The sequence below is a fragment of the Salmo trutta genome, chromosome 3 (genome assembly GCF_901001165.1).
Source record: "Salmo trutta chromosome 3, fSalTru1.1, whole genome shotgun sequence".
In the NCBI taxonomy this organism is placed as follows: Eukaryota; Metazoa; Chordata; class Actinopteri; order Salmoniformes; family Salmonidae; genus Salmo; species Salmo trutta.
The window spans coordinates 45,267,007-45,288,990 of NC_042959.1; the positions used below are offsets into that span (position 1 = coordinate 45,267,007).

The 21,984-nt window shown below is 43.2% G+C and overlaps 1 protein-coding gene across 12 annotated transcripts in view; it reads left to right on the top strand.

The window, feature by feature from the left end:
* LOC115176026 (plectin) overlaps positions 1-21,984 on the top strand; it is a 188,675-nt gene that overhangs the window by 95,050 nt on the left and 71,641 nt on the right. For 6 of the 12 annotated variants that reach the window (XM_029735756.1, XM_029735764.1, XM_029735781.1 and 3 more), the window contains exon 1: positions 7,394-10,127. The exons of 5 other annotated variants lie outside the window; for them this stretch is intronic. In XM_029735756.1, coding sequence (XP_029591616.1) covers positions 7,409-10,127 — 2,719 coding nt within the window. In that variant the 5' untranslated portion in view covers positions 7,394-7,408. Of the gene's footprint in view, positions 1-7,393; positions 10,128-17,389; positions 17,421-21,984 lie in introns of those variants that run through there. One more of the 12 variants, XM_029735892.1, reaches the window with a different exon arrangement.

Sequence of the window (21,984 nt, forward strand, 5' to 3'; positions counted from 1 at the left end):
ATGTATGCTGATGACTCAAGTTTTCTATTAAGTCCGCAAGCTGGATCCCTGTAATGTCTCATTGAAGATCTAGATAACTTTTCTGTACTCTGGACTACAACCGAATTATGATAAGTGTAAAATATTACGTATTGGATCTTTAAAAATAAAACTTTTACATTACCCTGCAGTTTACCGATAACATGGGCTGATGGTGAAGTAGGCATACTTGGTATTGATATCACAAAAGATATAAATAAGCTCTCCACAATGAATTTCAATAGAAAACTTGTAAAAATAGACAAGATCCTGCAATCATGGAGAGGTAAATACCTGTCTATTTATGGAAAAATTGCCCTGATTAACTCCTTAGTCATATCTCAGTTTACTCACTTACTTACGGCGCTGCCTACTCCTGATGATTCATTTTTCAAATCATATGAGCAAAAAATATTTTGCTTTATCTGGGATGCTAAACCAGACAAAATAAAGCGTGTCTGTCTGTATAATGAATATGAATTGGGTGGTTGAGATTATTAAATATAATAGTACAACAAATATTAAGGCTGGACTCAAATGTGCTGGTTGATAAAATACCTGTATTTATGCGAAAGATGTTTGAAAATTGTATTTTGTTCTTAAGTGATATTGTAAATTGGAATGGTAGAGTTATGTCCTTCATGGAGTTATCAGAATTATCGATTCCATGGTGCAGGGTGTATGAGATGATATATAAAACAATGCAAGATTCAAGACTTTGTGCTTTTCAGCTAAAATGATTATATAGAATTCTTGCCATCAACAAAATGTTGAATATTTGGGGCATAAAATCCTCAATGCTCTGCAGATTTTGTTGTGAGGATACAGAATCAATAGACCATTTATTATGGTATTGCCCTCAGGTAGCCTGTTTCTGGTCTCAGCTTCAGGAATGGCTGAAAATGCATAGCATTGATCTAAAATTGACCCTAGAAATAGTACTGTTAGGAGATCTGGAGAGACCGGGTCAGTTAATTACTAATATACACTGCGTGCACAATTATTAGGCAAGTGAGTATTCTGATCTTATCATTGTTTCTATTCACATTTTCGAAATCCAAACCATATAAACTTGAATGCTTATTGGATTTAATAATTTTCAGGTGATATGTATTTGTGTAATGAGGGAGGGTGTGGCGAAAGTGAATTACACCTTATATCAAGGTGTGCATAATTATTAGGCAGCCGACACTCTTTAAATAGCATGCGACACTCTTTAAATAGCTAAACTATTGAGGTGTGACCACCGGACATTCAAACGTTTTGTTGCGAATAGTCAACTGGGGCGCAAAAAACGCATGGGGAAGAAAAGGCGCAAATTAACAGCAAAAGACTTGAGAAGAATTAAACATCAAACTACCAGGAACCCATTATCCTCCAGTGCCACCGTATTCCAGAACTGCAACCGACCTGGAGTGTTCAGAAGTACAAGGTGTCAAGTGCTCAGAGACATGGCCAAGGTCAAGAAGACTGAAACAAGACCACCACTGAATAAGATTCACAAGTTGAAGCGTCAAGATTGGGAAAAGAAATACCTGAAGACAGATTTTTCAAAGGTTTTATGGACAGATGAAATGAAAGTGACTCTTGATGGACCAAATGGATGGGCCCGTGGCTGGATCAGTAATGGACACAGGGCACCACTTTGAGTCAGGTGCTAGCAAGGTGAAGGAGGGGTACTGGTATGGGCTGCTATCATTGAGAATGAGGTAGTTGGACCTTTTCGGGTTGAAGATGGACTGAAACTCAATTCCCAAACCTACTGCCAGTTTCTGGAAGATTCTTTCGTCAAACAGTGGTACAGGAAGAAGTCCTCAGCATTCTAGAAGGCCATGATCTTTATGCAGGACAATGCTCCATCACATGCATCCAAGTACTCCACTGCTTGGCTAGCCAGCAAGGGCCTCAAAGTTGCCTAAATAATGACCTGGCCCCCTTCCTCACATGACTTAAATCCTATTGAGAACTTGTGGGCCCTTCTCAAACGTGAGATTTACAGTGATGGAAGACAATACACCTTTTTGAACAGCATTTGGGAGGCTGTGGTTGCTGCTTCAGCGAAAATTGATCGGGAATGGAATTAATTGTATTTAAAAAAAAAAAGTATCTTCTTGGGGGGACTGTGGTAGGGGTCTCGAATGGTTGAGGGACAGCTATTGAGGACTGTGGGGGGATCTTGGAGGCTTCAGGTTCACTTTTTTGGCTTTGTGGGAGATCTGTCAACGTGTCCTTGAGCAGGGCATTGACCCTGGATGCTTCCGTGTGTCGCTCTGAATGGGAGTCTATTGGATGACTGGTTGTTGAGCAGCTTCACTGCAAGTATATTGTATGTTTCGGATATAATTTTTTTTTTAAAGAATCCTGTTGACTCACTCTCCTTATTTCTCTCAAGTTGAGATCAGGTCAACTCCAGCCAATTTTTACATTCTTCCTCCCAGAGACAGAGGGTAGGAGTCTCAGTCATTTATTAGCAGCTGTAATTACATCTACCAGCCACATGAATTTCAGCTCCATTTGATTCCTGAACGTATTACTCTCAATGCAACAGATATACACAACTGGTCTCTAAGAAATATCCTGATGACCTTTGTTTCCCCCTGGGAGTGGCTGGAATCGCTCGGGGTCTGATATCAGAGTGGGCAGGCAGTAGGCACGTGTCTTGGATGGGCCATTGAGCCCGAGAGCACAGACCGTTACAGTGGGCATGGAGCCCAGTCAGCGTCGCTGGTGTGGGTGCTGACATGTCTATTCTGGGCAGAGTGGGTTCTCTGACACATCCTAGCAGACTTACCAGGAACAGGATCTGGCTGGAGTGGACTTTCCTACAATCACGCCTCTCTTTCGTTTCTGATGATCTCGTTCATCTCTCGATCTATTATCAATGTCTATTTCCACTGCCTGGACCGACGTTGTCCCATTGCCAACTTCGGCAGTCCAGAGATAATGAACAGCTTATTCAATACAGTGGAAACTCTTCCCACTCCGTTAAACATCTATTTCTGACCATTCATTTGTCTGATAATGCAAACATACAGTATCAGCAATCATAACGCAATTGCAACCATTATGACATGTTGAAAGACTTAATTGATGGTCAGCTGTGTTATAGAGAGTCATGTTTTTGAGGAAGGGGTTATAAATGGGTCTGGGCATTTAGCCAGTTCATAGGTCAACATGAGACATTGGGTGGTTCAGTTAGCACTGTGTGCACAAACAGTGGATGAAATCCCACTGATGGGCAGTTCTAAGAGGAGGGTTCAGGGCATGTGGATGCAAATTATCCCTAATGAGGAGTGCTGGCATGGGTAGAGGGGCACAACTAGGGGACATGGCATAGCACAGTGAAATTGTGTCTATTGCCAGTTTATAGTTTTTAACCAGGAGCACATTTTCTTAAGAAAGTAATAGTGTAATCTCTGTTCATTATAACCTGATAGATCATGATGCAGTGCAGGAATGCAGTTATTCCTTTTGAAATGGATGATTAATTGGATACATTTTGTTTTTAAAGGAAAAATTAAATAGCGACTTATAGATCTGTCGTTATCATTGAAAACAAGTCTATGAAGCGATAGATCTGTTCTATGTGAGCTATTTCTATGCTTCCCTTGCTTAAGTTTCGTTTTTGCTTCTTTTACTTTCGGTTTTGTACGCCAGCTTCAAACAGCTGAAAATACAATATTTTTGGTAATTGAAAATATATTTTACAGCGGTTTAGATGGTACAATGATTCTCTACAGTTGTTTTGTCACATCGCATTTTAGCAACCAGGAAATGGCGAAGGGATTTCTGCATATTGCAACTTTTAATAGGCGTACAAATGCATACCTGCACCACCTTCCTTTCTGTGGTTAGGCAGACTGTAGCATGTCAATGATCATCCATTCCATTTCTTTTGTAATCGCAAGGAATGTGTTTGCAGTAGTTACCTTCAGCATTCCTTGTGGTTTTACGCTATTAACTGTGGCCACCGCCACTTCTTGTGAAAGAGTTGCTAGGCTTGAGTGTCTGTAAAGACATGTTATGTTAAAAGGTTACGGTGTTTTATAATTTAGCTATCCATGTTGGCAATAGAATAAGCTTTCAAATGATATCCACCTGACCCAGATTGCGATTAATAATGGAACGTTTTTGGATTATGTAAACAACAACAGTAATTGTGTGATGGTGGGGACACAAAGCTGTGTTCCAAACAAAACAACAAGTGTGCTTTCTTCAGTTCCTCAGCGGCAAAGCTCGGAGAAAAAAAAAAAAGCCCCTTACAGTTGAAAACTATTTTCTTGGGTCATAAAAGTGCATTGAAATTACCCAGTTTGGACAGGTGTGTGGCCAATTGGAGACACCAGTTAGACCTCTCACTCAAACCCTTGTAATCATGTTTTTCTTATCTTGCCCCTACTCCAAAACTACAGTGAATATTCTTATTATGTTGAATATATCCAGAGTATTTTCAGATTTTGTTATTGATTGACAAATGCTGTGAAAAGTACAGTAAATGTCAAAATGCACAAAAAAATCTACATTGTAATGTTTGGATTCAGTCTTGTGTCAGGTGAACAGTTGTGTCCTCACTTTTGGTCGGACAATTTCCAGTATTTTCTTTCAATTGCTACCCTACTCATGCATATGCTTTTTATAGTTCCTTTTTTAGAAACATTTCAATTTGTCCCTATATAACGCATAAAAACAAGTCTTCAGTGTTCATGAAGTAGGCTATTATTGTGGCAGTAGGCACTTTTTTAAAATGAACGCCTTGGATCTAATTGCATGCAGTTAGGTTTAACGAGTTGTCTGTATTCCTAAAATACAGACCTAAAGAGCGCAATTACATCAGGTGATTATTTAGGATGACTTGATTGGTGATGGGAGGCTGACTTGCGCCTAATGGTTGTATAGTTTGACAGAGAGCGCAATGCTAACTGTTGCAGACAGCTGTCTGTGAAGTGACAATAGAGTCAAGCTGCCCTGAACAACATATTTATGGCCCACTGCAGCCCTGAAAGGGGATATAGAGAGAAATAGTAATGGTGTCTTTTTGTAGGCACTAACTCCACCATGGGTCCTTGGACAAAGCCTATGGGGAAATGAATGGTGTTTTTGTAGGGTTTTGGATATACGCCAAAAGTAAGGTTTGTGGTATACGTTTTGTTCTATGAGATAATCTTCATCAGCTAACGTCACTTGTGAATTTTGAAGCATTTATGTAATCGTAAAAATCATAATTCATAAAGGTCATGTTAACTGACTGATATTATCTCATAGAACAAAACGTATTTCCTAAGCCTGTGTTAACCTCTGACCTTATTTTGGGCGTTTATCCCAAAACCCTATTCTTTCCCCATTCATTTTCCCAATAGGAATGGCTGAACGAACCAGAGGTAACTCATTCCCGGGTTTTAGGACTACAAGCTGGCGAGCTCTATTTGACTTACTCTGAACTGGAACACTGGCAATGGAACAAAAATATAAATAATTCAGTGTATGGATCTGGATCTGACTGCAACGCACTGTGGTTGGAAATAGTAGCCTATGAGTTTCCTCATGGCTCTTTTTCGTTGTCGCCGCAGGCGTTACTCACATACAGGCACTACTCAGTGAGTTTCTGTCCCAAGTTTTTCGTGTACCTGATAAATGGGTGAACAGAATCTAATTTAGACTAATGAAATGTTCTGCCTCGATCTCCTCCCCTAAGGGCACGGTGTCCAGTTTTTCTCTCTTACACACGTGAATGCACTAGAGACTCTCTCTGACACATCGATAGATGAGAGAGACAGATGCACTGAAGAGAGAGAAGTGATCTCGGGGGAAGGTAATCTGATATCATGTTACTGGGTGCTGTGAAAGGGCAGCCATAATGCACAGGCTCTTTATATAGTCGAGTCAGGCTATACAAGTTCACTGGCTATATCAGGGCATGAACCCTCCATATGAGCCGTTTGGACAGTGGGAATAAGTGGTTCTTACAGCCTGTTGCATCACTTTAATGGGTTCCATTGGTGGGACTCTTTTATTTCTGGATATCTTAAGGTGAATGCACCAATTTGTAAGTCGCTCTGGATAAGAGCGTCTGCTAAATGACTTAAATGTAATGTAATTTCCACTCCACCTGGTGCTGACTGTGTAATCGACCAACAAAACACTGACGTGAATGGAATTGAATTAAATCAATTGTTTGATTCGTTTTATGAGTGGGATCTGGCTATACCTCTTTGGCTCGTAAACAAGATTGATTAGTGAAATCATTTCAGTCTATAGGGCTATTTGTGTTTTCAACCGTGACTTGTCTAACTATCAAGTTACAGTAATCTAGTTTTAGTCGGTCACATCACATCTTATGTCCACGTTACCGTAGCTGTGGCTGTAGCCTATCTCTCTTTTATCCCTCACACTATCTATATATGTCATACTGCATTCAAGAAGAAAGTATTTCTGCTTTCTTAGGCATGGGGTCTGGAGACATGCGGTTCTCAGTCAGATCCTCTGTGTCTAGGGCAAAAGTCATGCAGTCAGTGATACTGGATCTGAAATGTGTAAACCAGGGTAGTTGACGGTGACAAGCTTCCCGTAAGTAAATGTCTAGTGTGTCTCTGCAGTGTAGGATGGTATGCCTAAAGGGTGTCTCCCTTTACTGTCGCTAGCTAATCTTTCCTGTTCCAACCCACTACAACAGTGAGTGACTGTGCGAGCACACGTATGTGGGTGGGCGTCTTCTTTTAGTAACAGCCCTCCATATGCTCAAGTACTACAGAGGTGTGTTAGTAGCTTCCATTCATTTGACTTTTCTTTCACTCGCGTATCCTAATCTAATCTCGATTGCACACATTTATTTACCCCCTCATCAGTCATTTGCGGCCTTCTGTCATTGTTTAAGTTTGTTTACTCAGAAGGTTTTTTTTCCATTCCAACTTTTCCTCAACTGTGGAGAGAAGGTAGGAGGAGCCGTTTGGAGTAGTGCCTCTCTCTCGTTCTCTCCCTCTCTCACACACACACACACACACACTCTCTCTCTCCTTCTGTCACTGCCGCTGCATGCATCAGACCGGAGTCTGTTCACTTCCAAGCAAGTCTGACTGAAGGGGGGAACAGTATTCTTTTGACTTAGTTTCTGGATTCTTCACAACATTTTCTCAGAAAAACGTTCTCTGTTTCCTCACGCGCTCAAAGGCAACAAGAAGAGAGTGAAGAAGAAGCAATAAGAGAAAATAAGAGGATTTATTCATACTTTTTGTGATTGGATTGAAAAGCACGTGCAGACGGTTTTAGCCACTGGACCCTTTCAGAGACTGAGAAGTGAGGTCATCCTGTAATACATTCTCCCTTGGCGGAGTGGCTCCAGCTTTGCTGTTAGTCATACTTTGAAGAGACAAACACACACACACACAGAGCAACAATGGTGGCCGGAATGGTGATGCCCTTGGTGGACTTGAGGGCCATCTACGAGCTCCTGTTTCGCCATGGTGTCATGGTGGCCAAGAAAGACAAGCGGCCCCAGACCAAGCACCCAGAGATCCCCAGCGTGGGAAACCTGCAGGTGATCCGCGCCATGGCCTCCCTCAAGTCCAGGGGCTACTTGAGGGAGACTTTCGCCTGGAGGCACTTCTATTGGTACCTGACCAACGAGGGCATTGTTTACCTGCGCGACTACCTCCGTCTGCCTGCTGAGATCGTCCCCTCTTCCCTGCAAAGGGTTCACCGTCCAACAGCAACCTTGGCCAGTGCCCAAAGGGCAGCGCGTGGGGTCCAGTCAGTGGACGGCCCCACATCTTATGTCCCCAAACCTGGCAGGGAAGAGAGTCAGGAGGCGATGGCTGAGCGCCAGGTCTACCGACACAGGAGGCTGGATGCAGCCGAGGAGGAAGGCCCCTCTGACAGGACGCCAAGGTTCAGAGGTCGCCCGATGGCCTCCGAGCCGGTCAGACCAAGAGCATCATGGGAATCTGAGTCCCAGGCCCAGCCTCCCCTGTGGAAGGGGCGGGGCTTCCGCACTGAGGCTTCAATGATGGAGGAAAGCCAGGGGAAGAGGTCCTCCACGGTTACCTTCTCTCAGACCACTGAGGCTAGTAGCAGTAAAGCAGTGGTGTCCTCCCAGGAGAAGATCATCACTAAGGTTCGTGCAGAAAGGTCCCAGGTGGTTCCGGTTCAGAAGCATTCTACTTCAACACATGAATCACAGGTCAGCATCAAGTCAGTCTCCTCCAAAACAGCCCTCCCATTAGCTGTTACTGCAGTAGCTAGTGCTGCAGGAGCTGGGGCTGCAGCAGTGAAGGTCTCAACTGAATCCTCTTTCAATAAAGCAGGTAAAGAGAAGCCCAAGAAAGCTGCAGCAGTTGAGGAGGCCCCCAAAGTCTCTGCTGAACCTGTACTCAGTAAGCCAGCCATCCCAGCACCCCTGCCCCCTACTAAAGAGATTGAGGAGAAAAAAACAGAAGTGAAGGTGATTCCAGAACCCAAGAAAGCATCAGAAATGACTGTCCCCCAAGAGACCCCCAAACTCTCAACCGAACCCACCAAATCATTCAAAGTTGATATCACTGATCCCTTATCAGTGGTCAATGTCAAAGACAGTGTTGTCACTGAAAAGGTTATTGAAAAGGTTATTGAAACTAAAAAAGGGATGATTGAAGATTGCTCCAACTCAAAGAAGAAGAAAAAATCTCCCAGAGAAATAACGAAGGCTGTGATGGCTGAATCACATGTCACAAAGGTGTCCCCAGAAAAAGGACTGAAGACCCCCGAGGAAGAGACACAGGAGCCCCCCAAACCCCCACCAGCTTTTATATCATCAATAAAGCCCAAGGGACCAGAATCCACTAAAGAAACGAAGGCTGAGGTTCGAAGAGAAACTAAGGCTGAGGTTCCAAAATCAAATGAGGCTGATCATCAGACCCCCAAACCAGCAGTGGAACAGAGCAACACTAAGTCTATAGTATCACAAGCTGCACCCCATCCCATTGCAGCCCCTCAAGTGCAGGAGAAGGCTGAGACGACCAATAAAGTGACCTCAGGCTCATCTGGAAGATTCACCCACGGGTCAGAGATGAGTGTCACTAAAGTGGAAATGGTGAAAGTGCAGAAGACCATAAAGATGGAGATGACACAGGAAGCCCTCAAACCTGTGGAGATTACCTTTACACTGCCACCGCAACCACCACAACCTGCCATAGTGCCGGAGGCTAAAGCCCCTATAGAAACAGCTGTGGTTGATTCATCAAAGGCAAAAAAAGCGAAAAAGAAAAAGCAGGTTTGTTCCCCAGACTGTGAGACCACAACCACAAAATCATTATCCCCACCTGCAGCTAAAACATTATCACCAACAGAGAAGGTGTCGATGACCAGGGCCACCGTTAAGATTGACCTCCCAAACACCCCTGGGGCAAAAGTAATGGACTGCTCTCCAAAGATGCCTCAGGAAAGAATGTGGTCTGAGGAAACCAGCATGGCAGCAGCTGTGCAGGCTGGGGCCCCTGCTTTAGACAAAGGAGAGGCGGAGCCTGCCCAGCTCTCTGCTGGAAAAAAACGGGAGGACTCAAAATCAAAAACCTCTGCAAGGGAAGCACCCGTTGCAGCCGGAGAGACAGCGTCAGCCAGAGCCGAGGCACGGGCCAGCCTACACACTGAGCAGGGGGAGCTTCCCAGAGTTGTTGCACAACACGCTCTAACAGCAGCACAGAGCACAGAGGAGAAGAAGACAAGTCTATCTGTTCCTCCCAAGGCCTCGGAGCAGGAGAAGAACAAGGAACCCCCACAGATCCCTGCTACCACTGCAGCCACCACCCCTCTGCCAGCACAGCCTCACCTGGAGTACACCTGTGACCAGCCTGTAGACGAGGCCAACATGAGGAAGAAGATAGTAGTGGTGGAGGAGGTGATTGAGGTGCAGCGCATCACTAGCCCGGAGGCAGTGGCTGGAGGAGAGATTCCTCCTGCTGTTGTACCTGAGATAACAGGGCAAGAACTGGACTTTGATGTCCTGCACGCACTGGCCGTTGAACGGGCTCTCCTGGCCGGAGGAGCGGTGGTCGAGTCCGCCCAGAGCACCATCTCCGACGATGACTGGGACCACTCCCTGGACGTACCTGAGGAGAAGACCTTCCCCAACTTCATAGAAGGTTTGAGAGAATTTCTTGTTTCCCCCTAGTTACTTCCTTTCATTTGTGTTTGATGTGTGATGTCACTGCAGTTGCCAAGGTTTCCTCCCTTGTATGTACTGTGGGAAGTCGTAGGTGGGCGTTGTGGTGATGGCACTGCCATGTCTTTTACCATGTGCTATTATGTTCTATTTGCTTATGGTATAAACAGTGTTTTAGGTTATTATACTTCTCTTCACAGTATATCATTTGAAGTTGAACTTATGGTATTACGTTGGTGAGCAAAAATCTGTATTATAGTCCCAAACCCTAGTTTTCTGTGTTTGATCTATTCTATTATAGAGTCGGTTGCTCATTAGGGATAGTTTCAGTGAGATGACGAATGAGTACAAACCAATTACGATGAAGCTGTGATTTAGGCATCTGTGAGAGAGAGCGTGCTACTTTAGTTTCACTGGCCGGGGAGATAACTCACGCTACAAAGTGACAAATGTGATAGATGTCCATGCATAACAGCATATGGTAGCATACGAAGCATGTTGAAACACGTACTTTATTCTACAGACCTCAGTGCCACATGACTTTGGTTTTAGACTTGAGCAATGCACACTCACTGTCTCCCTGCCAGAAATGATTCAGACCTGCAGTAATTCCTGCGGTGTGGCTATTGCTCTACGCCTAGCTTACTCCCCTCCTGTCTTTTCTCCGTGGAGATGACCTGCGTGATAAAGGGAAGAAGAGAATGAATGAGAGAAGGGGGTGTGGTGCTTTTGGACACTTTCTCTCTCTCTCTCTGTGTGTGTTTGTTTTAGTCAGGAAGGCTGTGTTCTTGGCACTGTGATTATATTTTTTTTGGAACGCTGGTCTCCAGTTCCTGGTTTCCCCTTTCGGGTAAGATAATAGTATGCCGTTGTATGTGTTATCTAACAACAGGCTTCGTTAGGTGGGCTTTCTGAACAATATGTTATCACGCCTGCTGACAGCTCCCTGCCCCACCCCCCACCCCAGATTGGCTCATGAAAAGTGCTGGAATGTGCATAAAAATGTTGGCAATGCTATCCTGTGTTGTTGGCTTTGACTGAACTGAAAGTATAAATCGTTGTTTCTCTGCTGTTTGCTGTTATTAAAGCAAGATGCGTGTTGGTTGACACTGGTTTTTGAGATGTGTTATGTGGGTGTTAATGGGTGTATACTGTAGCATATAACCCTTGCACAGAGTGGCAAGAGACAGCAGTACACATGGGCGTTGTCTGTACTGTTGTGTGAGAGAGCGAACAGACAGGAAATTGGAATAGTTTGCTCATACCACAGCTGTACTATTCTGGGTGTGTTTTCTCGGTTCCACACGTGACACTGCTTCTGCAGGTCTGGTGTAAATTAGCAGCATTGCTCATATGACAGGCAGTGGTCAAGCTGTGTTAGTCATCAGGAGAATGACTCCACTTTCAGAAATTCGAGGTTAGTGTGTGTTTACAGATCACCCAGCCAACAGCATTTAGAGCATTTGAGATCTGGATCAAATAACACGCTTGGATGCAAAATCTTCTTCAAAATGTCCAGTGGCATATTGTTATACTGTATGCATTCCATTCCTTTTCTTTTCTTTCAGTGCAAAATGTAAAGAAAATAAGGTTCCTTGCTCTTTATGTGAATATCATGGGATTAAAAAAAAAGCTGTATAACTGATCGGGCAGGAAAGCCCATCATGCTTCAGAGTGCCATCCTAACCACCGATAATACCAATGTTTGCTAACTCACTGCTGCCACCTACAGTGGAGGATTCATAATAGCCATGTGTATACGCGAATTACCCCAGAAATACCACTGTGAAAGCGTAGTGCCTTTCTCTGGGCTATTTTTCTTCATTTTGGAATGCATGTCATGTGACCAATCATGGAGTTTGTCGATCATACCGTAAAATACGTTAGGCACGGTATCTATTTGAAGGAATATATCCGGCAGGGATTGAAAATGCCGTCAAATGGAGATGTTTAGCAGACACCACATTGGTATGTGGGTGTCTCTTCACGTCTGATGATCCTAGAGCGTATTAGTATTAAAAGTATTGATGGTATGAAGTCTAATTATATAGCTGTAAGATTCAGTAATACCCTCAGATTGTTCTGCACCATGCCTACTTTTATACTGCTACCGTAGCACTGTCTGAGACTCTCAGAACTCAGTCAACCCTTTCTCAGACTTCTGTCAATACGGCTTAGGTAGAAATCTAAACAGGGAACTTTAGATCTGGCATTGACAGGTTCGTACCTTGTCGCTTTAAAGCTCTTTATACATCAGGCCAAGCCAACCGTGACTCTTGATCTGGGAAATCCCAGGAAAACACTTACACTGTGTCTGTGACATTTGCAATCATGTGTGATGAATGAATAGCACTGCATTTTCAAACAAAAGCTACATTGTTTATGATAAATGGGGCTGCCTGCTGGCACCATGTAAAAGTGGGGCACAACATGCCATTACCCTAACCCCAACTCATATTTCAGACATGTCATGTTGTTTTCCTAGGCTTCTCCCTACTCGGTGCACGGCATTCACACATATTTGTGTAATATATGAAATTACCAGCAACTGAGGATTCTCCTCTGTCCCTTTTCATATTAATGGCTCACGATTTTTGCGGAGCGTATGTGAGTGTGTGAGCCTGACCTTTCGTGAGTGAAAAAACATGGGGGTCGAGCACTGTTAGCCGTCACGCTATCAGTAGCCTGTGTTGTGACATCGCAGCTATGAGCATGTTGAATACAGTGTAAGGCTGTAAATCTGGGCTTTGCTGTTGTGCTCAAAACAAAGTTGGGTAGCTCAGCTGCTCCTATGTCTTTCCACTGACACCACCTGGCATGTCTCCTGGGTTGGGATGGCACCTGTGTGTTTACAGGCCGCCTGATGAGGAAAACACGCGTTGCTCCATATTTCCAAAATAACGAGATGAAATGAGAGATCGTACTTCGTCTGCTTGCACAGAATTGTAAATTGCATCACATGCTTGATGTCACACGGGTCTGATCCAATTGTAGGAATGTTTATCAAACAATTAAACAATGTAGATACTAGTATAATGTTTCGCTGAAGTGTATAAATGTTGTGTAACATATACAAAGTCCTCTTACAGGAGCCTGCTGGGTATTGTCTTCCAGCGTAGGCAGGCAGAGTGGCTGCCAGTTGGAGCAGAGCTGGCTCACATGGAGGAAAAAGGCGGCTGGAACAACCAGCGTTAATTATAGTTTGTAATACAATGTAATGAGTGCAGCCTGGCTGGCTCACGTCAGAGTGACTGGGAGATCTACTGCCTCCATATAACAGTTAATTCACTGTAGTCTAAACTATGGAACAAACACACAAATCAATAGCATACGTTCCTATAATGAGTACTAGTCCAAGATGAGCTGATGTTAGGTATTTCCCACGGTACATATTGGATTTTGGTCCTTGGTCAATAACATATCTTAGAAGCTACAGTGCCTTCAGAAAGTATTCACACCCCTTGACTTTTCTCACATTTTGTTGTGTTACAGCCTGAATTTAAAATAAGATTGTGTGTCATTGGCCTACACATAATACCCCGTCATATCAAAGTAGAATTATGTTTTTTGAAATGTTTACAAATGAATGAAAAGCTGGAATGTCTTGAGTCAATGAGTATTCAGTCCCTTTTGTTATGGCAAGCCTAAATACGTTTATGAGTAAAAAATGTGCTTAACAAGTCACATTGTAAGTTGTATTTTTGAAGGACTAGCTTGTCTTTGTACCCCACACATATAATTATCTCTAAGGTCAAAACACAGATTCATCCACAAAGACCAGAGAGGTTTTCTTATGTTTCGCAAAGAAGGGCACCTATTGGTAGATGGGTAAATAACAGACATTGAATATCCCTTTGAGCATGGTGATGTTATAACACTTTGGATGGTGTATCAATACACCCAGTCACTACAAAGATACAGGTGTCCTTCTTAACTCAGTTGTCGGAGAGGAAGGAAACCGCTCAGGGATTTTACCATGATGACAATGGTTACTTTAAAACAGTTAGAGTTTAATGGCTGTGATAGGAGAACTGAGAATGGATCAACAACATTGTTGTTAAGCCACAATACGAACCTAATTTACAGAAGGAAGCCTGTACAAAATAAATAATATTCCAAAACATTCATACTGTTTGCAATAAGGCACTAAAGTAAAACTGCAAAAAATGTTGCAAAGAAATGAACTTTTATGCGTTATGTTTGGGAAAATCCAACACAACACCTGACTAAATACCACTCTTCATATTTTCAAGCATGGGTGGTGGCTGCATTATGTTATGGTTATGCTTGTCATCTGCAAGGAATAGGGAGTTTTTAGGATAAAAATAAATGGAATAGAGCTAAGCACAGGCAAAATCCTAGAGGAAAACTTGGTTCAGTCTGCTTTCCAACAGACACTGGGATACAAATTCACATTTTAGCAGGACAATAACCTAAAACACAAGGCCAAATATACACTGGAGTTGCTTACCAAGACAACATTGAATGTTCCTCAGTAGCGTAGTTGCAGTTTTGACTTAAATCGTCTTGAAAATCTATGGCAAGAGTTGAAAATGGCTGCCTAGCAATGATCAACAACCAACTTGACAGAGCTTGAAGAATTGTTTTAATAATAATGGGCAAATATTAAACAATCCAGGTGTGGAAAGCTCTTAGAGACTTACCCAGAAAGACTGGGTGAGTCTAACATGTATTGACTCAGGGGTGTGAATACTTATGTAAATTAGATATTTCTGTATTTCATTTTCAATATATTTTCAAAAATATATAAAAACATCTTTTCACTTTGTCATTATGGGGTATTGTGTGTAGATAGTTGAGAAATCAATTTTGAATTCAGGCTGTAACACAACAAAATGTTGAATACTGTAAGTGAAGGGGTATGAATACTTTCTGAAGGCACTGTATGTGGCTCAGGTATGACTATCCTCCCCTGGGTGTTGAGAGGAGGGAAGGGAACGGATTCTAAAAAGTAAATGTTGATTTTGTGATGTGTACACACACATGTGCACGTGCACGCTCACACAGACACACACACACACACGTACAAACAAACTCCCACAACACCCACCCACATACAAAATACTATAGGGTTTTTCTACTCATTTCAAAGGAAACATTTCACCTTTAACACAAACCTACCAAACTGTAACAGTATGTTTTGTCAGCAGATACCCACCTGACGTTCTCTAAGTCAAGATGGAACATTAACTAGAGCAGAGAGGGACTCCATGGTTTAGAGAGAATATCTGAGCTTTCTTCATTAGACATATAGAACATGTCTATACATAGGGCCCTTTTATGGTTTGGTCGAAAATGGATGTGGTTTTATGGTCAGTTAAATGAACAATTCTGTATGTTCCAATTTTGTGCCTTTCTTGGACACTGTTCTTGTATTTGTTACATCCAGTCTTTCTGTTGAAAAAAAACTCCTTTATAAAAAATGACTTTACAAAAGGTTTAAAGATAGCTGTATTTCTCAGGTCTTCAATGTTCAAAGCCTTTTTAGGCACTAACTCCTCATCACTCCAGAAATGTGAGTGATGTGTGTATGGGTACCACAAGGGTGAACTATAGGGGAAAGGGGATACCTAGTCAGTTGTACCGAATGCATTCAACTGAAATGTGTCTTCCGCATTTAACCCAACCCCTCTGAATCAGAGAGGTGCGGGGGCTGCCATAATCGACATCCACAACTTTGGCGCCCGGGAACTGCCTTGCTCAGGGGCAGAACAACAGATTTTTACCTCGTCCACTCGGGGATTTGATCCAGCAACCTTTCGGTTACTGGCCCAACGCTCTAACTATCTATCTGTTCACATATAGAAAGGCCAATAGGAGGTCATGTCTTTGGACTACTCTATGAGCCCCCAAGGGGTGTCGTAATATAGCTCTATTTCAGAAATGACTGCACCTCTTTATTGGTTAATTTGGTGGAAATATTCCACGTCAATATCACTAGGAACTGTGTTTGGACCGTAGATAATCCTATAAGAACATTAGTTCCTAGCAGACAAAATATTGAAATCTTCAATATCTGTAACTGTATTTTCAGTTTTACAGAGCTCCGAATGACTAGGCCTAGTTAACGTTGAACACATAATAATGATTTTAGAAAGGCCCGTTTCATCCTCAAACATAGGGGACCAACGAAAATGTGTCTAAGAAAGTAAAGTTGTGAACGGAACATACATTGTCAATACTGCAATTCACAATGCCACATGCACACTTAGATGCATAGCCACCAATAAAAAAAAAAATTGCTATATTTAGCCAATGTTAAACATTGCAGGGGTCCCCAAAGCATCAGGGGGTCATTAGTTAGAGAGGCTTGGATTAAGTCATGCCAATCTATCTCTCACTAAACTGGAGTGTGTTCACTGGCATTTCGACAGTTAAGTTTGACATTCCTAACCCAGTGCCAAAGAAGACCACCAAGCCAGCCTGAGTAGTAGTTCCAGTTCTGGATATGAGATATTGTCATTTTTGGGCGTTTTGTTTTGTGTTTTTCTGTTTTCACTTTTCCATCAGGTTTATGTTAGAGTACATTGTAATTGACACAGTGCTTCTATGAGAACCATTTGTACTGCTTCAATTGTTGATGTTTCACTTGTGTCTTCATGTCACATAGATGATAGGCTTTTGGCAGAAAGCTCAACTGATCGTAATGGTATTAGATGATGGCTATATTATTATTTGCTGACAGTATTAGCTGATGGACATACTTCAGGTATGTAGGCACAGTATGTGCTCAGGCAAACTGTATACATCATCAGATTCCTCTTAAATGGGTCAGGTCTCTTTCCTGGCCCGGCTGAAACCTGTGACATAATCTCACTGAATAAAGATCTCCTCATCTGAGAAGAAAAGTAGCCTGGCGTAGTGAGATACTGCAGCAAAAAATGGCCGCCAGAGTGGTTCCATCAGCTTCTAAACTGTGATGGTGTGATCATCTGTCCCTGTCTGGTATTTATAGCCCCACCGTAAGCTTCAATACCGCCCCTTGCCTCCCCCTCTCCTCCTTCCCCCTTCACGGCCCCCTCCTCCCCCCTTGCCCCCCTTCTAATTGTGATGCCACTAGAGAGCAGGCTGACAAATCCTAGCAGCAGGCACGGGGCTGTTAAAATTAAGAAGGTGGAGAAACGGGGCAGCGGAGAGCAAACAAACAGGAGTCCTCCTCTTTCCCCTCATTCCCGCTGATTCGGTTCTCTCTGTTCCTCCTGCTTCCTCTTCCTCTCTCTTTTCCTGACAACATAGATGAAGATCATACCTGGTAGGTCAACCGACTAGGGTGACTGTTGTTGTGGTCAGTGTCTCTCTGTTGGCTGTCCGTCTGTGTGTTTTTGGCAAATGCGGTGTGTGAAATGTTGTTGTGTTGCTGAGAGGGGGGAGGGCACATATCCGTACTACACACAGACACACATTCCCCACTCGCACACACATAAACACCACGGCCGCTTAACCGCAATCTTCAGCTACCGAAGTAGGGATTCTATTCCATATTTAAACCTGTTGGCACTATGGCAGACTTGAATTGCGAATCATGTCTGCGTTTGATGGCTCTCTGTGTCTGTCCAGGCTATTTGTGAATACTGAATAGATAAAAAAATTAAAAAAGACAAATAAAGCCTACACCTGTTTTCCTGTCTTGCTCAAGCCACAAGTGTCGCCAGGCCATTTGGGATTGTTGTTGTGTGTAAGCAAGTTAACTGGTAGTCTATCTGTTTCTTTCATAGAGATTTAGAAGGCAGGATTATTTGGTGACACTTTAAATTGTCTGTGCTTAGTTCACTCTTATTCTTGAAGGAAAGTATTTGCAAGATAGAGGTGATACTGTACATAGGGCATGTGTGAAAGTGTAATCGATGGGCTAGTATGGTAAACATGCCGCTGCCCTCTCCATCTCGGAGACAGAGTTTGAATAATGCATGTGAATGCCACAACGTTTGCGTAAAGACCTTTACCCTCGGATGATGGGCCTTACTATGATTATCATTCTTACTTCGGGCTGGGCTTTCTTCTTTTGAAATCACTCAGTGACAGGACCATTTAGGTAACACTTCCAGACCAACCAATCCTGCTTTAATTGACCTAACAAAGACATTTGCATCACCTGCTTCTTTGTGAAATACTGTAGAACTAGATCCTTGTTTAGTTGAACTACGATGTACTGTATGTGTAGAGGTTGAAAAAGAGGGGGATCATTCATTGGGGAACATACTAGTGATTAGGCTGCAATGAGAGAGAGAACGGGGAACAAAAAGAACATTGATACTCTAGGATGGAATGAGTCAGAGAGGGGGTTCAATTCAATGTGGTTAAAAACACAGTACTTTCAATGTAAACTTCCACCTACTGTCAATGTTTACTTAAATTATAACCATATTATCAGATTGTTTTAGTGCTACTATTTCAAGAGGGAGAAGAGGATTTTGACATCATTTTACAGTGGTACAGTAGTTTTTTTTTTAACTGTTCCTTCATTTGAAGTCTAACTTGCCTTTGTGACTCCGTGTGTGTCTCTGTATGTTTAATGAACAGAGTCTAGTAAAGTGCCCAGTGTGACTAGATACACTTTAGTTTAGACAGCCCTTTGCAGTGAAAGCAGATACTGTAAACACGGAGTGGGCTGGTTATTAAAGAACAGACACATACATTATAGAAATATACATTTAGAATGTAGAGAGAGGAAGACAAGAGAAATGAAGAGAGAGAGACTGAGTTGTAAACACAGAGGACTAGATGAGGGACAGAAGAAGTGTTGAAAGAAGAGAGGGCGTAGCAGCAAGTGAGAAAGCTAAGGGTTCACTGTTTTGGCCGGGAAAGGTTGAAACTGCCCATCTTTATTTTTTAAACCGCCCTCCCACCTTCTCTTCTCCTTTGGCACACCCACACGGCCCCACTCCTCTCACTCCATGCCCTCCCACCTGTCTGTCAGCGCTGCCAAAGTTGTCCTGAGTTTTATCTCTGTCCTAATGCCAGCTGTGGCGAGCCCCCCCAGGACCCATGTTCCCCGCCCTGGTGGTTTTTGGGCACATAGTGACCCTGATCGCAGTCTGGCGCTTGACGAGACTGAGGAGGCAAGGTAAGAGAACTTCAGGAGAGGGGAATGGGCTTTTCAATGTTAATCTCTTCCAAGAATACACACTAACCTTAAATTGAAGAGAGTCAAGGTCAAGAGGGTATCTCCTTTTTCCTCTAGTTCTTTCTCACCAGCCCTCTCTCTTCCTACAGTCTCTGTCTCTCTCTCATTCTTGCTTTACTCTTTTCAGCCCTCTTGTGTTGGAGGTTAACCCTCTAAATGCTGGCTACTATCCTAGTCATGTTAGCAGTCATGGTATGTGGTATGAGAGGCATGAGGGAGTGTGGATGATCTGTTCACATCAAGCTAGTTGTTATTCTTTGGATCTGAATCAGTGTCCAAGGTTTGAAAGGAAGTCATTACTTATATCACAAATATATGAATTGCAAATCTGTCAAGACTCTCTGAACAAATAGTAGCTATAGTATTTATTGTTTATTTATTGTTTAGATCCCCACCAACCATTTCCCACATCCTTTGTGAGAAATATTGTTTCAATGTCCTATATTTTGATGTTAAAGTCATTCCACTCTCAATAAGGCAAGAGAGAGAACGTTTACGACCGGCATTAAGTCCTCTATCCAAGATGGCGTAGCAGCAAGACGTGTTTGTTTTTGTCCTGTGTAAATATTCTGCATTTTTTCTGTATACATTTCAAACTCTTTTTCCATTTTCAAATGAAATGTACCTTCCTGCAACCCGCCTCATCCAACGTGGTACGGATCTGCTATTTTTTTTAGACCTTGTAACCGGAACATCAGGAGCTAGCCTTCAGAAGCCAGCCAGCTAATTAGCTACTAGCTATTTAGTCATTGTTAGCCACTGCTAGCAGTCTTTACCTTTAGCACAGACACCAGCCGCTTTAGCCCGGATAGCCCGGATAATATCTGCCAGTCTGCACAGCGCGATAACATCCCCGAGCATATCAGAATGCTTTTTTCCCCCACTACATCACCGGATTCCTGCCGCAAGCTCTAGACTATTACACCGGATCATCGCAGCTAGCTAGCTGCTAGCGAGTGGCTATCGTGACTAACGCCCTTGTCCAGAAGCAAGCACCAGTTAGCCTCGAGCTAGGCCCATTCCCCCGGCTAGCAAACGAAGAACACCAACTACAACACCTCTCTTGCCAATTGGCCTGGACCCTTTGTCGACATGGAGCCCCGCCGATCCATCATGACTGGTCTGTTGATGTGCTCTCAACCGGCCTCTGCGTCGTTGATGTCGGTGAGGACCCAGCTACTAGCCCCGGCCTGCTAGCTCTCTGAGTGCCGTGTCTCCCGCTCGCCAAGCGTAGTGACGACTGCCAAGCGGCTCCCTGTTTTGTCCATTGCTGCTTATTAGACCCTATGATCACTTGGCTACACAGCTGATGTCTGCTGGACTGTTCATTAACACGGTACTTCATTTTGTTTATCTGTCGACCCCTACCTTGAACTCAGGCCCTGTGTGTAGCTAACTGACCCTCTCTGCCCATTCATCGCCATTTACCTGTTGTTGTTGTCTTAGCTGGTTTACCCCTTGTTGTCTTACCCGTTGTTGTCTTAGTCCTCCCAATCAACACCTGCGATTGCTTTATGCCCCCCTCTAATGTCAATATGCCTTGTATACTGTTGTTTAGGGTAGCTCTCATTGTTTTGTTTTACTGAGGAGCCCCTAGTCCCGCTCTACATGTCTCGGTTAGCTCCCCTGCCCCACCTCCCACATATGCGGAGAACTCACCTAGCTTAACTGGCACTTCCAGAGATGCAGCCTCTCTCATCGTCACCCAATGCCTAGGTAGGCTGGACACATGACATTTTTAACAATGCTTTTTTCTAATAAAAAGTAGTTAATTGCATCAGCGGTGGAGCCCAGTTTTATAATATTACCATATATCCAAGCTGCCTGCCGTAGTTTTGAAGTAATCACGAAAAACCAGGCCTTATTTTAGGGCATTTTTCACCCTGCCAGCTCCTATTAGTTCTATTGAGCACTGTGGCACCAACTCGCCTTCCGAACGTTCTAATCCCATTTTGTTCTACTATGTCACAATGGCAGCTTCGCAATGGAGACCTGCTCACATTGTTTATAGTTCAAATGTAAACATTACAAAAATCCTCACGTTACTCTGAGGTCATCCCATTGTTTACTATAGGGAAATATAGGTATGTCTGTCTATTTTGCCAAATATCTCACAATGTGTATATTTTGATGTTTTCAATTCGGACACCATGCTAATCATGAAAATCTCCTCATTGATTTATGTAAGGCTGGGCAGTGTATCTCGTTGTTATCAAACGCTAGACCAGAAATAGTCAGAAGTTGCCATTTTTTTCCAGCTTCCTCATTATGCAGACATAAGCACACTTGGCACCATTGAGGTGCGGATGTTTATTTTCTACACGAGTTGTTCTTTTTCAGTTTCGTCCTAAGAACAGATTGTAGTGGTAAAATAAAAAGGGATACATTTTTTGGTGCCATTTAAGCTAAATGGAATTCTAAGCTTCACTCCAGTCAAAACAGGCTCTGCGAACGTTCGATTCCATTCATTTGCTATGGGCTCGTGCTAGCGTTCCAGCTTAGCCAATGTTCTAAAGACGTTTTTCAGCATTGGGTGAATTTTGACTCGTTCTATTAGCCAGCCTAGCCTAGGTTTACCTCCATTGTACTCACACCCTACCATGCCCTTGTCTGTGCATTATGCCCTGAATCTATCCTACCACGCCCAGAAGTCTGCTCTTTTTACTCTCTGTTCCGAACACACTAGACGACC